Source organism: Arvicola amphibius, chromosome 10 (genome assembly GCF_903992535.2).
Source record: "Arvicola amphibius chromosome 10, mArvAmp1.2, whole genome shotgun sequence".
In the NCBI taxonomy this organism is placed as follows: Eukaryota; Metazoa; Chordata; class Mammalia; order Rodentia; family Cricetidae; genus Arvicola; species Arvicola amphibius.
The window spans coordinates 106,383,129-106,399,956 of NC_052056.1; the positions used below are offsets into that span (position 1 = coordinate 106,383,129).

Below are 16,828 nucleotides of genomic sequence, written 5' to 3' on the forward strand. Positions count from 1 at the left end.
AGGTTAAAAAATGTTCAATCTTAATTCCCATGATAGGGAAATGTTTCCAGTCTTCCCCATTACAGAGAAATGCAGTTCTTTAAAAAAAATAAATAATCTAGCTATCTCTATATATAATTTATTTTTATTTTGTGTGTATTGGTGTTTCATCTGCATCTATGGCTGTGTGAGGGTGCCAGATTTTGGAGTTATAGACAGGTGTGAGCTGCCATGTGGGAGCTGGGAATTGAACCCGGGTCCTCTGGAAGAGTAGTCAGTGCTCTTGACCACTGAGTCATCTCTCCAGCCCATGAAATGCAGTTCTTATTTCTAGTTAGCTCAGAGCAAGTGCCTGAGAGTCACCCTGCATGCGCTCTCATCCCACATCCAGCTGCCAGTCCCGATGACAACAGCGCTAACATCGTAGGAGCCCGACACGGGCAGGTACATGCCAGGCTCTGTTCTATGGACTTCCATCTTAAGAGTCTAATGGTGGGTATTCCCATACGAGAATCTTGACATCTCAACACAGTCAGAGAGATTCGCCTTCCGAGCACACACCTTGCATCTGGACACTTGTGTCTAGCCTTGTCTCTGTGCCCAACCCACCGTCCTCTGTCACCACGGCTCCTTACTGTCACCTCACCTGTTCTCACTCTGCACACACCCTGTGTTCCACAAAGAAGCCAGAGCCATCGCTCGGAAACTTTGGCCGTGTGTCTTTCCTTGTTCAACACTCCCCAGAGGTCCCCTATACACCCAGAAGGAAGTCCACAACCCACACAGTGACCTTAGAAGTCTTTACAAGGCTACCACGTTCCTCTCCCGGCTAACAGCCTCCCATTTCCTCACTGTTCACTCTGCCTCAGTCATGATGACTTCCTTGCTGGTCTGCGCATCATTAGACAAGACTTGGTCCAGACTCAAGAACTTCAACTCTACTGTTCCCCCTGATGGGAATGTTCCTCTAGGCTCTCTTCTCAGTGAGGACTCAGTGCTCTGGCACACAAGAGCATAGTAGAAAGTACCACATGCTTTTTTTTTTTTTTTTTTTTTTAAATTTTGGTTGATCTGAGAAATCAGAGGAAATGACGTGAGGGTGTTTTTCTGAAACCCACCTGACCACGAGGTGCTGTCACGCTTTGTTTGACAGGGGTCACTGGGACGCCTTGAAGATGACAGCAATCAAGTCAGCAATCATGCTCACTCTGCCAATCCCCGCAAGGCAGGGCAATGCTCTATCCAAGTCTACAGTCTGCACCCTGAAGGCGGGCAGGGACAGCCGTCCGAGGAATCGCCTGGCTGAGGTACAGGAGACGGGTCTCACAAGGAGATGGGTGCTGTCACCCCACGTCTGTCATACTCCATGGCAGGTGTCAGCATACTGTTTAACCTCTGAACCCAAATTTTATTTATTTAAGATTTTTTTGCATTTATTTTTATTTCATTTTATGTATATTGATGTTTTGTCTGTATGTATATCTGTGGAAGGGTGTCAGATCACTTGGAACCAGAGTTACAGAGAGTGTGAGCTGTCATGTGGGTGCTGGGAACTGAACCCGGGTGCTCTGTAAAAAGCAGCCAGTGGTTTTAACCACTGAGCCACCTGTCCAGCCCCTATTTATTTTTATTTATATGTGTGTGCATGCCTTCCCGAACATATGTCTTGGCACCACGTGTGTGCAGTTGCCCACAGAGGCCAGAAGAAGGCATCAGATCCCCTGGAAGTGGAGTTACAGAGGATTAGTAGCTGCTAACAGGATGCTGGGAGTTGAACCCACTGCTACTTCTCCAGGGGACCTAGGTTCAATCCCCAGCACCCACATGGCAGTTCACAATGATCTGCAACTCCAGTTCCAGGGAACTGATACCCTCTTCTGCTGGTGATGCCCATAATGTAAACAATTAGAAATAGAACAATTCTTTAAGAAAGTTCCACAACACAAAGTTTGTGTGCGCCCAAGGTGGTCAGAAGAGGGGTTGGGTCCCTGGCAGCTGGAGTTACAGGCAGTTGTGCGTCACCCCGTGGGTGCTGGGAACCGAACTCAGGTGCTCTGTGAGAGCGACCCGTGCTCACTGCTGAGTGTCTCTCCAGCCCCAGCGATATTTTCAAAGAGCTAACTTCTTACTAGGCTTTCTCCAACTTGGCGTCACCACGAGAAACACACAGGACTGGGTAAAGACCTTTCCAGACCTAACCTGCGCGGTCCTGGGTACTCACTTTTATCCTCATCGTAGGACCCTCCGGAGCTGTTGCTGTATCTTGACTCCAGGCGAGTGTGGGCTCGGATCACATTGCTAAACCTTCAAAAACAGAACACAGCCGTGATATGGCAACATGTCTGAATGTGTTGTTGCCCAAAAGCAGAGTCTACGATTCAGTGGCCGGCTTTTTCCTCGTGTGTGTGTGTGTGTGTGTGTGTGTGTGTGTTGTGTGTGTATGTGTGTTGTGTGTGTGGCAGGGGTGGGGGTGCTTAGTTAAATGATGCTGTTCTCTTTTATCTTCCTTCTTCCTCCTCCTCTTTCTTTAGATGGGGCCTCACTATTTAGCCCTGGCTGGCCTGGAACTCCCAATGTAGACCAGGTTGGCTTTGAACTCACAGGGATCCACCTGCTTCTGCCTCCTGAGTGCTAGGATTGTACGCCAATGCCACCTGAGTTGGTATGTGTTTCTTACAGGACGATTACAGCCTTTATACCTGAAACATTTCCTTTTTCAGTTGGGAGGGCCAGAGATCCCCTTCTGCATATCAGTAACAGCCCAAACCTTGGGAGAATGAGGATACTTTAGGATAACGTTGTAGTCTGGCTGCAAAAGCTAACATCTGTTTTTGGAATGAAGATGAGCATGTCGCTAAATGTCCCTGACAGGAGAGGCTCATCAATCCGCCAAACCTGCTGAGTGGCTGAGCAAGTAAAGACGTGAAGAAGCAGAAACACACATAGCAACTTCATGAGCAGTCTGGGACTGTGGACAGATTAAAGCTTCCTGCAAAATATTCAGAGAATTTTCAGGAAAGTGATAGTTTGGAGATAATGTAATCCTATGATCGGAAGGACTTTTCCATCTGTTCCTCTTGCAGATGGTTCAGCTAAGGGAAAAGAGACGGGCTACACTAACGTCCTATGCACTAACGTCACATGCACTAAGTCACATACACTAATGTCACATACACTAACGTCACATGCACTAATGTCACATCCACTAACACCACGTTAACATCTCATTTAATTTGCCTCTCGTTTTTGACAGAAGTATTACTCACTTTACAAATGGGGAAACTGAGGTTTAGTGAGATTAAACAACTTGTCTGGTGTCAGCCTTAGGGGGGTGACAGTGCAGGGACACTATCCATGCCATGATACTTCCGAGTGGGCACAATTTAAGACTGAGTGGGTGTCTGAGGCGACAAACACCCCAAGGGCTCTGACCTGACTGACTATCAGAATATTGCAATGTGCCTGGTGAATGTGTACAATTGCTATGTGTCATTGTGACAAGTCCCTAATCACTAATTCTAAGGCTGGGATCAAGCTGTTGGCCCCAAGGACTCCCCAAATGACAAAACAGACTGGTAGAAAATAGTTTATGTTTTTTAAAAAGTATGTTTTTAACTTTTTGTTGTTGTTGTTGTTGTTTTCGAGATATGGTTTCTCTGTGTAGCTTTCGAATCTGTTCTGGAACTCTATCTGAAGACCAGGCTGGCTTTGAACTCACAGAGATCCACCTGCCTCTGCTGGGATTAAAGGTGTGTGCCACTACTGCCTGACTTAATTTTTTTTTTTTATAGGTATGGGTGCTTTGCCTGCAATTCTGCATGTGCTAGAGGAGGCCAGAAGAGGGTGTCAGATCCCCTAGAACTGGAGTTACAGATGGCTGTGAGTCACCATGTGGGTGCTGGGAAATGAACCTGGATCTTCCACAATAGCAGTGTGTGCTCCTAACTACTGAGCCAGCTCTCCAGCCCAGTGTTATGCTTTGATCACACATTGTTATTATGCTTAGGTTGAGATCCGTAGGATGCCTGGCTTCTGGATGCCCAAAGCATTTAAATTAGTCCGTGCTCATCATTCTAACACAGGGGTGTGGCTTGGGGGAAATATGGCAAAGTAGTGTATTTATAGTAAATTAAATTTTATGGTGTTAGGAATAGAACCCAGGACCTCAAATGTGTTAGGCAGGAATTCAATCATTGAGGTACATCCCAGGCCCAAATTGGTATTTCTGCTTATTTTACATGAAAGAGTCATAGAACATTCCATCCAGTTCTTTATATGGAGCCAAAGCAAAGAGCCAAGGCGAAGCACAAGTGTCGGCAAACCCATGTCGACATAGATGTGTTTCCCTCTACGACTGACTGGGTGTTCTGTGCTGGGGGACACAGCATGGAGATGCCCTCACAGGGATGGAGTGTCTTAGTTACGTTTCTATTGCCGTGATAAAGATCACAACCAAAAGGAAAGGGTTTATTTGGCTTAGATATCCTGGGTCATTGTTAATCATCGAGGGAAACAAGTGGAGGAACTCCAGGCAGGTAGGTGCTTGGAGTCAGGAGCTGAAGCAGAAGCCATGGGGCGATGCTGCTTGCTAGCTTGCTCTCCCTGGCTTGCTCAGCTTGCTTTCTTACATAGCTCAGGACCACCAGCCCAGGGATGGCAGCATCCGCAGTGGGCGGTGTCCTCCCACATCAGTGATTCATCAAGAGGATGCCCCACAAACGTGCGTACAGGCAAATCTGAGGGAGGTGCGCTCTCGGCTGAACTTCCCTCTTCTCAAAGGGCTCAGTCTGTGTCAAGCTGACAGAAAGCATCCAGCACATGAAGGACTGGTAAGGTTTTAGGAAAAAGAGCTGGACACACGCCAGGGAAGGGTGACCGTGCCGAGGCACCATGTCACAAAGTTTCCCCAGGGATTTGTCTCTGCTGAGCTGTCTCAGCGCAGCACAGCACAACGCCTGGCTTTATTCGCTCCTTAGGTATCTGTGAAAGTTGCTTTTCTCCTTAGCCTGTTGCTCATTTCCAGTCTGCAGTGACGTCACTCTCCACTGTCCTACCTCTTGGGTCACTGTTCTGGGGATCTACGGAACAGAAGATTCAGGGCACATGGGTGCCAGACGGGTCAGGTCACAGACGGTCCAAGGCAGACCGGAACATGAGAAGTCAGAGAAGTGCCAAAAACGATGATCGTCCCCAGAGGCTCCTGGGTTGAAACAGCATAGGCTGAGCCCAAACATCGTTTGGCCAGGGGTAAAAGCGGGCTGGTGAAAGAGGGGCCACATCTGGAGGGTTCCATGTTTGGGGAAGTGGGGTGTGCGGCCAGCACCTGTGGACACTGATGAATTGTGGTACACAGTAAGTGGGGTTTGGGGATTTCTCAGGAGGACACAGAGATAGGTGTCACACATCAGATGGCATTCTATTTATCTCCTTCATAAGATTATCTATCATCTATCTATCTATCTATCTATCTATCTATCTATCTATCATCTATCTATCTATCTATCTATCTATCTATCTATCATCTATCTATCATTTATCTATCTATCATCTATCTATCTATCTATCTATCTATCATCTATCTATCTATCTATCTATCATCTATCTATCTACCTATCTATCTATCTATCTATCTATCTATCTATCTATCTATCATCTATCTATCATCTATCTATCTATCATCTATCTATCTATCATCTATCTATCTATCTATCTATCTATCTATCTATCTATCTATCTATCTATCTATCATCTATCTACTTATATACATATACACAGGCTATATAAGGGCTCTTATACAATGTTTATGAAGCCAAGATAAAGCGGAAACAAGTCCCTTTGTGACTGGGGAATCCTGGAACCATACTATAGCCTTAAACTCATGGCAATCCCCTGCCTCAGCTTCCTCAGACTGGGATTACAAGGTGCTCTAAGGACAATGTCTCTAGCAGTGCTATTTGATCCTCATTTTACACAGAAAACAGGCTTCTCAAGGCTAAAGGCCATCACCAAAATCCCCAGGGAAGACACCCAGATGACTTTGTAACAGGGTGTTAATATACACAAACCGAGAGGCTTTCTATCCCAATTAAATGGAAGATGGGGACCTCAGTCTACAAATAAATGACTAAAAATATATGGAGCAGGGCTGGAGAGATGGCTCAGTGGTTGATGGCACTGGCTGCTCTTCCAGAGGACCTCGGCTTTCATTTTTGTTTTTTGTTTTGTTTTGCTTTTCAAGACTGGGTGTCACTGTGTAGCCCTGGCTGCCCCGGAATTCGCTCTGTAGACCAGGCTGGCCTCGATCTCACAGAGATCCGCCTGCCACTGCCTCCCGAGTGCTGGGAGTAAAGGCGTGCGCCACCACTGTCTGGCAGAAGACCCCAGTTTGACCGCTAGCACCCACAGGACAGCGCAAAACCATCTGTCACTCCAGCTCCAGGGGAGTCTGATGCTCTGGTCTGACCTCTGCAGGCACCAGGCACACACATGTTGCACAGACATGCATGCAGGCAAAACACCGTGATACACAGACAATGAAATGAAGTGAAAAGCAACCCCCCCCCCATTTACCTCCCTGTTCTTCATAATCATTTGCAGGCTAGAGAGACCCAGGTTTTAGCTGTTTATTCACAGGTAATGAGGAGGTAGGTGCGTGGGCGAGAGAGAAGCAGCTTCGCAGAGCTCATATGAAGGGGTGGGCTCTTGGCGCCACAGGGAAAGGGTGTTCTTGGTTAATTATGATGGGAGAAAACAAAAGCCAAGGGAGAATGGAGATTGCTGTAGGTCGGACATGGCCGTCTCCATGAACTCACTGGAGGTGCAGGACTCTCAAGTCTTACGTTAACAGCACAAGGGTGCAAACTTCATTGCTCTGTGGTGTTCAGAACGAAGATGCTTAGAAAAAGATGGTTCTCGCAGGATGCTATCGTGTGTTTTCTATACAAAGATATGCTATGTAACATGATCATTTGCCTATGTGGCGCCCGATATATACTGCTATTCTTTCTACTCTGAGGCAAGCCAGCCTATAAACATACAGTTATGTGTATGAAAACAAATGAGGACCTTAGGACAATAACTCGATTGGGAAAGGTAATCAGGATGGAGCCTCTGTAATTCTGGTGGTTTTATATGAGGAGAGGGAGAGGGAGGGAAAGAGAGTACGTAAATGTTCACACATGTTCCTGTTATGATATGATGTGGCCAGTTGGCGCCTATGCCAAAGCCCACACTGTGCCGTTCAGAACACCAGCCCCTATAACTAACCAAACTTCTTTCCTTACGAGTCAGCCTGCCTCGGGCATTTCCTACAGTAACAAAAGCCGATTAATGCAATGTTGTTGTGGAGAACTTACCTCAAGGCATTTAAGAAACCATGCAGTAATTAGGTTTGAAGGCTCCACATGCTAAATCTCCCCTAATTCCAAATGGTTTGTGCCCACTAGTCGAACAATACTTTAAAAAAAAATTCCACAAGGATTCATTTGTTTATTTTATGCAGATGAGTGCCTGTATGTATGCATGTGCATGCAGTACCCATGGAGGCCAGAAGAGGGCGCTGGGTCCCCCCAGACCTGGAGTTACAGATGGCTGTGCACTATGATGTGTGTGCTGATGACAGAATCTGGCTTCCTGAAGAGCAGCTGGTGATTTTAACCACTGAGCCATCTCTCCCACCGCCAACCAGGGGTTTTTACGATGCCCAAGAGTAAGTAGGATTCAGCCACCAGAACGGTGTCCTCGCTGATTTTGTGCAGGATGTATCTTTAGGGACACATCAGACAGGGCTGGAAAGTCAGTCTGTTCCTGAGTGTAAAGATGGATTTCAGTTCGTATGCACTTAGGAAACTCCACTAACGTGTGATGCCTCTGCACAGACTCCTGCTGAACGTTAGAACAGACAGTAAGCCAAATACTGCACCGACCTGTCATCAGACTCTTTGAGAATCTTGCTCTCCTCGGGGTCTGGGAAGCTGTCCTGGCCCGCGACTACGGTGTTACTGCTTGAGGTGGTTCCTGCAGAAGGAATTAGGAGGCGTCAGAGATGGAGCATTCAGAGGGGCAGGTAGTTCAGGGAAGGATTCCCTGTACATCCCCATTCCTGACCGTCTTCTTGTCTTCCATAATCTCAGACATTCTTGGAGAGATAAACAACTGTCTCTAAGTCCACAGCACTGAGTTCCAGACATCTGGTTTTCAAACCCAATCCCTTCTTCCTCATAAAATGAGGCTATAACATTCTTAGCAGTCTCTAGCCTCAGGTCATGACCTGAGATAGAGGTGGGTCTGCTTTAGCCACACCAGAATTTCTTCTATCCCTGCCGCTTTAGACAGGGTCTTGCTACACAGCCGAGGCTGACCGTCATTTTATGGCCCACCTTCTTCTGCTTCCCCAACACTGGGGTTACAGGCAGGCGCCTCCCTAGCTTGCTCTTTTAGTGTTGCTGGGTCCAGGAATTATTCAGCTAATGGTATGAAAGGAAAACTAAGTAGGATTCTGATTCCTAGGCTAGTGTCTTTCTGAAAAAAAAAAAAAAAAAAAAAAAAAAAAAAAAAAAAAAAAAAAAAAAAAAAACCACCTCCCTAAGAAGTAGGAGAAAGAGAGAGCAGGAGAGAGTAGGAGCTGACTGGGCTGAAGAGGGGTTCAGGGTAAAGTAAAGTGAAGGGAAGCTTCAGGACAGTGAAGGAAGTAGTATGTGTTTCATGAAACGAACAGATACTAATTGACTGAAAGCACTCTGTTATTCAGAATCCACAGGATCAGGGACGTTTCTGATTTCAGATATTTTGGACTGTGCGATTTTTGTGTATGTATGATGAAACTGACTTAGGGCCCAGATGCAAATATAAGCATGAAATTCAATTCTGTTTTATGTATCCTTTGTTACACAGTGGCTAAAGGTAATTTCATATAATGTTTTTTCTTTTTTTCTTTTTTTTTTTTTTTTTTTTTTGGTTTTTCGAGACAGGGTTTCTCTACAGCATTTTTAGAGCCTGTCCTGGAACTAGCTCTTGTAGACCAGGCTGGCCTCGAACTCACAGAGATCCGCCTGCCTCTGCCTCCCGAGTGCTGGGATTAAAGGCGTGCGCCACCACCGCCCGGCTTCATATAATGTTTTTAACAATGAGAAAGTTGGGGCAGGAGAAATGGCTCAGCAGTTAAGAGTACCTTCTGCTTTTGCAGAGGACCTGGGTTTGGCTCCCAGTACCCACACGGCAGCTAACAACCATCTGTAATTCCAGTCCGGGATCTGACTCCCTCTTCTGGCCTCCAAGGGCACTGCATGCACGTGGTGCACATACACATATATAGACAATATGAGCAAAATAAAAATAAATAAATCTTAAAAATGAGTAAAGTTTGTACACATTGAGCTTTTATATTAGGTTGTCATGTCAGAACTCAAAAAGTTTCAGAGTTTTGAGCACTTTGGGTTTCATGGACTATTCTAGGCAATCCTGGGAGGAGCCTAGCAAAGGGAATCCGTTAAGGTATGCAGAAACTTCAAACCTGAGATTCCTCAGTGACTGCAGCATCCTGGTTGGGCTCTATCTAAAATGAAATAAGTTCTGTGGTAAGAAGGCCACAGGTTCATGATTATCCTTACCCAGTCAATTGTTATTCCAATTCCAATGTGCTGAGGGTCCACCTCTTAAAGGAATACATTCCCAGGAAAAAGGACAGCAAGACCAGCTCAAACCTGTTGAGTGCGCTGCGCGACAAGGTGTGTGCCCAGGTGGCCTGCCCTTACCTGAAGCAGCTGCGGAGGCCTTGCTGCTGGCCGTGAAGCGATAGAAGGGAGGATTGTCGCAGTGCTGGACTATGGGGTTCACGGGCTCTGTCTGCTGCAGCTCAAAGAGCAGTTCTTCCATGGTCTGGATGGTGTTGTTCCGGCACAGGTAGATCGCCACCTTCTTAATCTTGGAAGAAGAAGACAAAAGGAGGATGTATTTCCTGTCAGAGCTTTGGGCTGGCAACTCACTCACCTTGGAACACACTGTCATCGGGCACTGTCAGACAGCAAACCTTTGCCGTCTTTGGATGATCTCAGTGTTGGGGACAAATCCGCAACACACAGGTGTAGTGGCATTTCAAATGTATTTCAATAAAGACTGCCTGAAGATCTGAGAGTAAAAGAGCCTCACTGGTCAGCCTTACAGACCAGATCATGGTACCACACACCTTTAATCCCAGTAGCTTCAATGACACACACCTTTAACCCTAGTAGCCACCCTAGTTGCCATAGAAATCAGGTGGTGAATGCCTTTGATCCCAGCCCTAGAGAGGAATATAAGATGCGGTGAGACAGCTCTCAGATACAGTCTCCTTCTGAGACTCCAGGAGGCAGGATTGCCATTTTCAGACTGAGGTTGAGGGAAGAGTCAGTGACTGGCTGTTTTGCTTTTTGGATCTTCAGGTTGAACCCCAATTTTTGACCCTGAGTTTTTATTAATTGTGCCTTCCACAAGTACCTTCTTCAGTGGCTCAATTAAGAAAATCACTCTTAGGGTAAATTGAGTCAATTTAAGCTAAAAACATTGTAAGACCTTTACTGGCATCTACTGTATGAGGTACTTATATATCAAAAATGATTTTCTTCTATCCACTCTGGGAAAATGACAGCTATTTTTTTAAAACTGAAAATGGAATACAGTCTCCTTCTATGGTGGTTTGGATGAGAACCATAGCCTGATATGTTTGAATATTTGATCCCCAGGTGGTGGAACTGTTTGAGAAGGATTAGGAGGTGTGGTCCTGTTGGAGAAGGTGTGTCACAAGGGGTGGCCTCGAACTCACAGAGATCCGCTTGCCTCTGCCTCCCGAGTGCTGGGATTAAAAGCGTGTACCACCACCACCCAGCGAAGTCTTAGGTTTTAAAAACAACATATTAATGTGTCATGTAAGTGCAAACCCCGATGTCTAACCCTGCAATCATAAACTGCAGCATGGCTAAAGCAGCTCAGGGCAGCAGGAAGGCATATGCTCACAAGAACATACAGAGAAGCCAAGTGAGTCTGTGTTAGAAACTGCTGCCATCCTCAAGTGAAAACAGAATATACCATAAAGATAGTTCTGCTTTGTTTTCTCTCCTATCACCTACGTTTGGAAAAAAAAAATCTGGTGGGGGCTGGAGAGATGGCTCATTGTTTAAGAGCACTGGCTGCTGCTGCGAAAGATCAGAGTTCAATTCCCAGCACCGACCTAGTGGCTGTGACTCCGGTTCTAGGGGAGTCAGTGCCCTCTTCTGGCCTCCATGGGTACTGCATGCATACTGTGCGTGTACACACATGTAGGTAAACTCTCATCCACGTAAAATAAAAATAAATAACTCATAAAAAAGAAGAAAAGAAACCCCCAGGTCTCTTGTCTTTTTACTTCATTCTGATAATGTCAAGATGCAAACCAGAAGCATGTTTTGTGTGTGTGTTAGTAATGATGTGATCTTTTGCATTCTGCCTCTTTCATATTGGTGCTGTTTGTAGAGGAAGCTTTGGTAACTTTCAGAAAAATAATCCTCAATTCTCAGGTGTCAATGTCCTGTAATCCAAGGGGTGACAGGTGCCCCTGGCAGCAGCACATGAAGCCTGTGCTCTGGAAAGGTAGCACCGCTCTTGTTCATCACCTGGATGAGATCTCAGGGAATGTGCAGGATTTGAAAAACCAGACCTCTGTTGTAGTGGGAGCCAAGAGTCTGAGCTACAAATGGCAGGGTGAACCCCAGCAGGAAATAGCACCCCTGGCTGCCTGGATGCCACTTACATAGGGCAGGAGGACGGTGTCACTGCTGACCCCGCACAGACTGATAAGGAACTGCAGTGTGATCCTCAGGTTGTTGCTCCACTTCTCGTTGTTGGCCAGTGCATTCCAAGCGTTTTCCATTTCTGGTCCTGGGACTTCATCGCCGTACTAACACAAACAAGAGAAAAGGCAGCCCGCGTGAGTGTGTGCAGAACGTAAATTGGTTTGAAGGTTATGATTGGTTAAAGTCATAAGAAGGGGGAAATGAACATTTTGATAGAAAAATGCCATTTATAAGTGGAGAGCAATTCACAATAAAAAGATCATTTATATGAAGTACCTATAGAAGTACTTTAAAAAAATGATAGGCCCACATGTGATCTCTCTCTCTCTCTCTCTCTCTCTCTCTCTCTCTCTCTCATCTCATAATCCTCCCATTCTTAGTTGCGGTGCTTGGCATTTGAATCCTGAGCTTTTTGCATAAAATACAAAAGGTGTACCCCAAAATACATCCCTAGTTATCATCATAACCATTTTTTTAATTAAAAATTTTTTTTGAGACAGCTTTTCTCTTTTTGGTGTGCGTGTGTGCGTGTGTGCGTGTGTGCATGTGTGTGTGCGTGTGTGTGTAATAGCTCTGGCTGTCCTGTTGACCAGGCTGGCCTCGAACCCACAGAGATCTGCCTGCCTCTACCTCCCAAGTGCTGGGATTAAAAAGTGTGCACCACCGCTCCCCTCTCCCTTTGTCTTTTGTTTTTCAAGACAGCATTTCTCTGGGTAGTCTTGGCTGTCCTAGAACTTGCTCTGCAGATCAGACTGGCCTCGAACTCATAGAGCTCCTCCTACCTCTACCTCCCGAGTGCTGAGATTAAAGGTGTGTGCCACTGTTTGGCTTCCATAGCCATTTTTTTAAATGCACCAAACACATTATTTTCATTTTCTTGTTTTTTAAAAAGCAAATTATGAAGGCTGGGTTTCCCAGCTCCTCTGAACCCACACCTACCTATTTACACAACCATTACTAACTCACAAAATTGTCAGACCACATGTGCAACTAGAAAATAGGAATAGAATCCAGGTCTTCTGTGAGAGCAGCGGAACCAGAAATGTGTCACCATGAATACACTATTATCTTTCTTTATCAAAAACTGGGGAGGGGGGAAGGAAGTTTATTCTGGCAATATCATGAACATCTTTTTCTTTTTTTACACAGGGTCTCAGTAGCCCAGGCTGGCCTCATCTCCCTATGTAGCCGAGGATGGCCTTGACCTCTAGACTCTCCATATCTGGCCCTGTAAATATTTTTAAGTAGAGAATTTGGCAGCATTCAGTGCACTAGTGCACACCCATCGCCCCTACTCAGCCCCGTCTGTCTTATTTTAATGATAATTGTCACTTTGTCGGGTTTGCGGCAAAGGTTCTGTGAGGCCGGGGCTTTGCTACTGTGGAACCACGCTATTGGTGTTACCTTGGCTGTCATGTACATGAGGTTGTTCAGGACCAGCGAAGTGGCTTCTGGAGAGCCCCAGCCATTCCCTTTCAGTCCGTGAGAGGCAGTCACTTCTTCCCGATCCTTGACCTCCTCCTCGGGACTGCTGGGACTTGACCCTGGGAGGAGGAGTCTGCTGTCCACCAGTTCGATGTTGTGTAGCCATGGCAACAGGTAGGTGAGCATGATCTGACGCCCGTTTGGGTGCGTTGTGGGGAATCGCTGGCTCACCTCTGAAGAGACAGGGCGAAGGAGAGCTACAGGTTAATCTCCAAATCAAGCTCAACAGGCTCACCAATTTATTGATCCAACAGCAGTTTGCATTTACTAAAAGGATTGCCATATATCATAGCTATCCAGGACTGCAAAATCACAAAAGTAAGGGTTATCCCTGATGCCCCGTGTACAGGAAAGTGTCTTAGGGGAGGGACGGGCTGGTGAGCATGGGCAGAGCTGAAGGCCTTACAAACACAGTTAGTAGAAAAGGAGTAACTGAGTATACAAAATAAAGACCCCGGGGGTCAGCGGGACATGTGGCAAATCTCACTCCCGCCATATAATAGCCGCATGGACAACTATGTGACTCAGACACTTCAGAGACCTCTTGGTTCATCCATCTGTCGGTCAGGAAAGTAAGAGCAATCCCCTACGCTTGGGTCTCACACTGCACAGCTGTTAGGGCTGGAGACACCAGCATGCTGCAGGGCAGACTCAGCGATAAATCCCTTGGCTGACCCCAATAGAAACCTTAACTGCATTCGCCCTTTCCCTAAACTCGAAGTCCCAATCAGATGGTGCCAAGCCGTTGGGCTTTTACGTAGGTCAATGCAAATTAAGTAATTTGCAAAATTACTTAATTTTTCTTTTTTAAAATAGCGACATTTCGCATGCCTTTAATCCCAGCACTCGGGAGGCAGAGGCAGGCGGATCTCTGTGAGTTCGAGACCAGCCTGGTCTACAAGAGCTAGCTCCAGGACAGGCTCTAAAGCTGCAGAGAAACCCTGTCTCTAAAAAAAAATATTAGCAACATTTCTTTTTATTACATTTGTTTATCTGCTTGATTTATTTTTACGAATATGAATACTTAGCTTGCATGTATGTATCTGTGTGTATCACGTGCATTATTGGTGCCCACACAGCTTACCATAGAGGTTAGAAGAGGGCATTGGATTTGATCCTCTGCAAGAACAGTCAGTGCTTTTAACCATCTCTCCATCCCCTCTAATTTCTACTTACTGTGTGTGTGTGTGTGGTCTATGCCATGGTACACAGGTGGGCTTGCTAAAGTTGATTCTCTCTCTCTACCACACGTGGCTCAGGAATCAAACTGGCTAGCAGACTTGGGACCTGCACCAGCTGCGCCATCTGGATGGCCCCCAGAGTATTTAACTTAGAGCTCACATATTACGACACATATGCTCTGGCTAGGATGATAGACACTTGCATCTTACTGCGTCAGAACATCCACTAATCCCACTGGCTGAGTATTCGTTAGAGCAAGCCGCTGAATCTGACAGGGATGAAAATGGGCAAGACTTCTCAGGAGTGTGGTGAGCTCTAAATACACGTATATATGAGCAACAAAAGGGACTCGTGTGTGTGTGTGTGGTCAATAGTATATGTATGTATATATTAATATATATGTAATAATAAGAGGTCATGGATTGGAGTGGGAGTTGAGGGGGACACAGGAGGACTTGTAGCCGAGAGAAGGAGTGGAAATGATATAAGTACATTACTAATGTATGAAATTCTCAAAAAAAATTTTTTGAAATAAATAAAAAAAGAGTAAAGTTATTGAGCTTGGGGGGAAGGTTCTCTTGACAAATTATACTGACAAATAACCCAGGGGCAAGAGAGAAAATGACAGGTCACAGAAGGCGCCAAGCTGAGGATCTGGTTACAAAAATACAATTTTATTATAGAAGAGCTGTTTATGCTCCATGGGAAAGACCTGTACTAGAGAGAGAGAGGAGAGAAGAGAAGAGAGGGAGAGAGAGAGAGAGAGAGAGAGAGGAGGGTGGGGGAGAGAGAGGGAGGGGGAGAGAGAGTAGAGAGAGGCAGGTGGGAGAGAAAGAGGGAGAGAGGGAGAGCGAAGGAGGTGGGAGAGAGAGAGAGGGGAAGAGAGACTAAGAGAGAGAAGGAGGGAGAGGGAGAGAGAGGGAGGGAGAGGGGGGGACATTAAACAAAACTATTTTTAAACGATGGCATGAAAATGAATGGACTTTGTAGCAATGGCCAGCTTCTAACACGCGACACGAACTCGTTTATTGTGTTCATTGCATTCTGTGTGCCGGACATGAGGACCAAGAAAGTGGGGTGTTGGCCAGAGGTGTCAGACAGATAGACACCTCGGGTTGTGGAGGTGTTTCTGAAGAGAAAGGAAGACGACACAGATATTGGGTCAACTCTCTGGGAAATACAGAAGTCAAACAAAACATGAGGGGGTGCTGGGGGGTGGCTATGCATCTTTCCAGATCCTTCGGGCAGGACCCAAACAACTTGTCCAGCTGCTTCTAAGTGATTAGGTCCCCTGAAGTCACCACAGGGTCTGTAACAGCGCGGGCAGTTCAGGAATCCACTAGGTCCCTGTTAATGTTTCAGTCTTTCCCAAACATCATACATCAAGAGTGGGGATGGCTTAAAGAATGTGAATTCCATTCTCGGGGCTTTGCTGCCTGTCAGGCAAAATCTATTCCCCCTCCCCAGCTGTCAGTTGCCCCCACTTTATCAGCTCCCCTTCTCAGCTAATAAATTGGCTCCAGTCCTGTTCTTCCAAACAAGCTTGGGACTGCTCTCAGCCTAGCGGGGCCACCTCCCTCTGAAGCCCACAGAGCTGCTCTCCTTGGAGGCTGGGCATCGCTCTCCACTCGGAACCCTTTTATTTCTCCAGGTTTCCATGAAGAAATCTGTCCCCCAGGGAACGGGCTCCATATCCCCGGAACACTGCTCTGTTGTCCCTTTCCCGTGTTCAGACTGTGTGGTGAGTGTGGAGGGCTTTTCTTCCCCTCTGCGCTTTGCCACTCCTGACCTTCCGAGTGTGAGGTGGCCACCTGCGTTCAGGACTGTCTCTTCTGTAGAGGCCTGCTCCAGCATCCCAGGCCAGCTCTCCATGGACGCTTTGCCCTACACGCCTGCTCTCCCTGGTGACCTGTTTGTCACCGCCATCAGTCTCCCAGGCAGCAAGCACCAGACACTTCACTTGTCTGTGAACCTCTGGCTTCAGCCTCCACGTTCTGCTTTCCCTGGGCTATTAGGTCAGACCCTTACAACACAACCACTTCCTCCCTAAGTTACAGCCGCCCTTCCCAGCCAGTCCCTCTCTGGACTGATACGCTCAAGCATCTTCGACTCTTTCCCACAGCATGACGGCCGACAGCCGTCTGTCTTCCTCTTTAAACACGGCAGTCTTTCTCCTCTCTTCTCTCTCTCTCTCTCTCTCTCTCTCTCTCTCTCTCTCTCTCTCTCTCCTCTCGTCTCTGTCTCTCTGTCTCTTTCTCTCTCTGTCTCTGTCTCTGTCTCTCTGTCTCTGTCTCTATCTCTCTGTCTCTCTCTCCTTCCTCTCTCCTTTCTCTCTTTCCTTTTTTCTTTCTTTTGTATTTCAGGTTTCTTATTTAATA

The 16,828-nt window shown here is 46.5% G+C and overlaps 1 protein-coding gene across 1 annotated transcript in view; it reads right to left on the reverse strand.

Moving 5' to 3' along the window:
* Window positions 1–16,828, reverse strand: part of Fry (FRY microtubule binding protein) — a 250,702-nt gene that overhangs the window by 78,349 nt on the left and 155,525 nt on the right. Inside the window, exons 32-36 of the mRNA XM_038345555.1 lie at window positions 13,188–13,441; window positions 11,741–11,887; window positions 9,732–9,900; window positions 7,905–7,995; window positions 2,201–2,283 (exon numbers count right to left, since the gene is read on the reverse strand). Coding sequence (XP_038201483.1) covers window positions 2,201–2,283; window positions 7,905–7,995; window positions 9,732–9,900; window positions 11,741–11,887; window positions 13,188–13,441 — 744 coding nt within the window. The remainder of the gene's footprint in view (window positions 1–2,200; window positions 2,284–7,904; window positions 7,996–9,731; window positions 9,901–11,740; window positions 11,888–13,187; window positions 13,442–16,828) is intronic.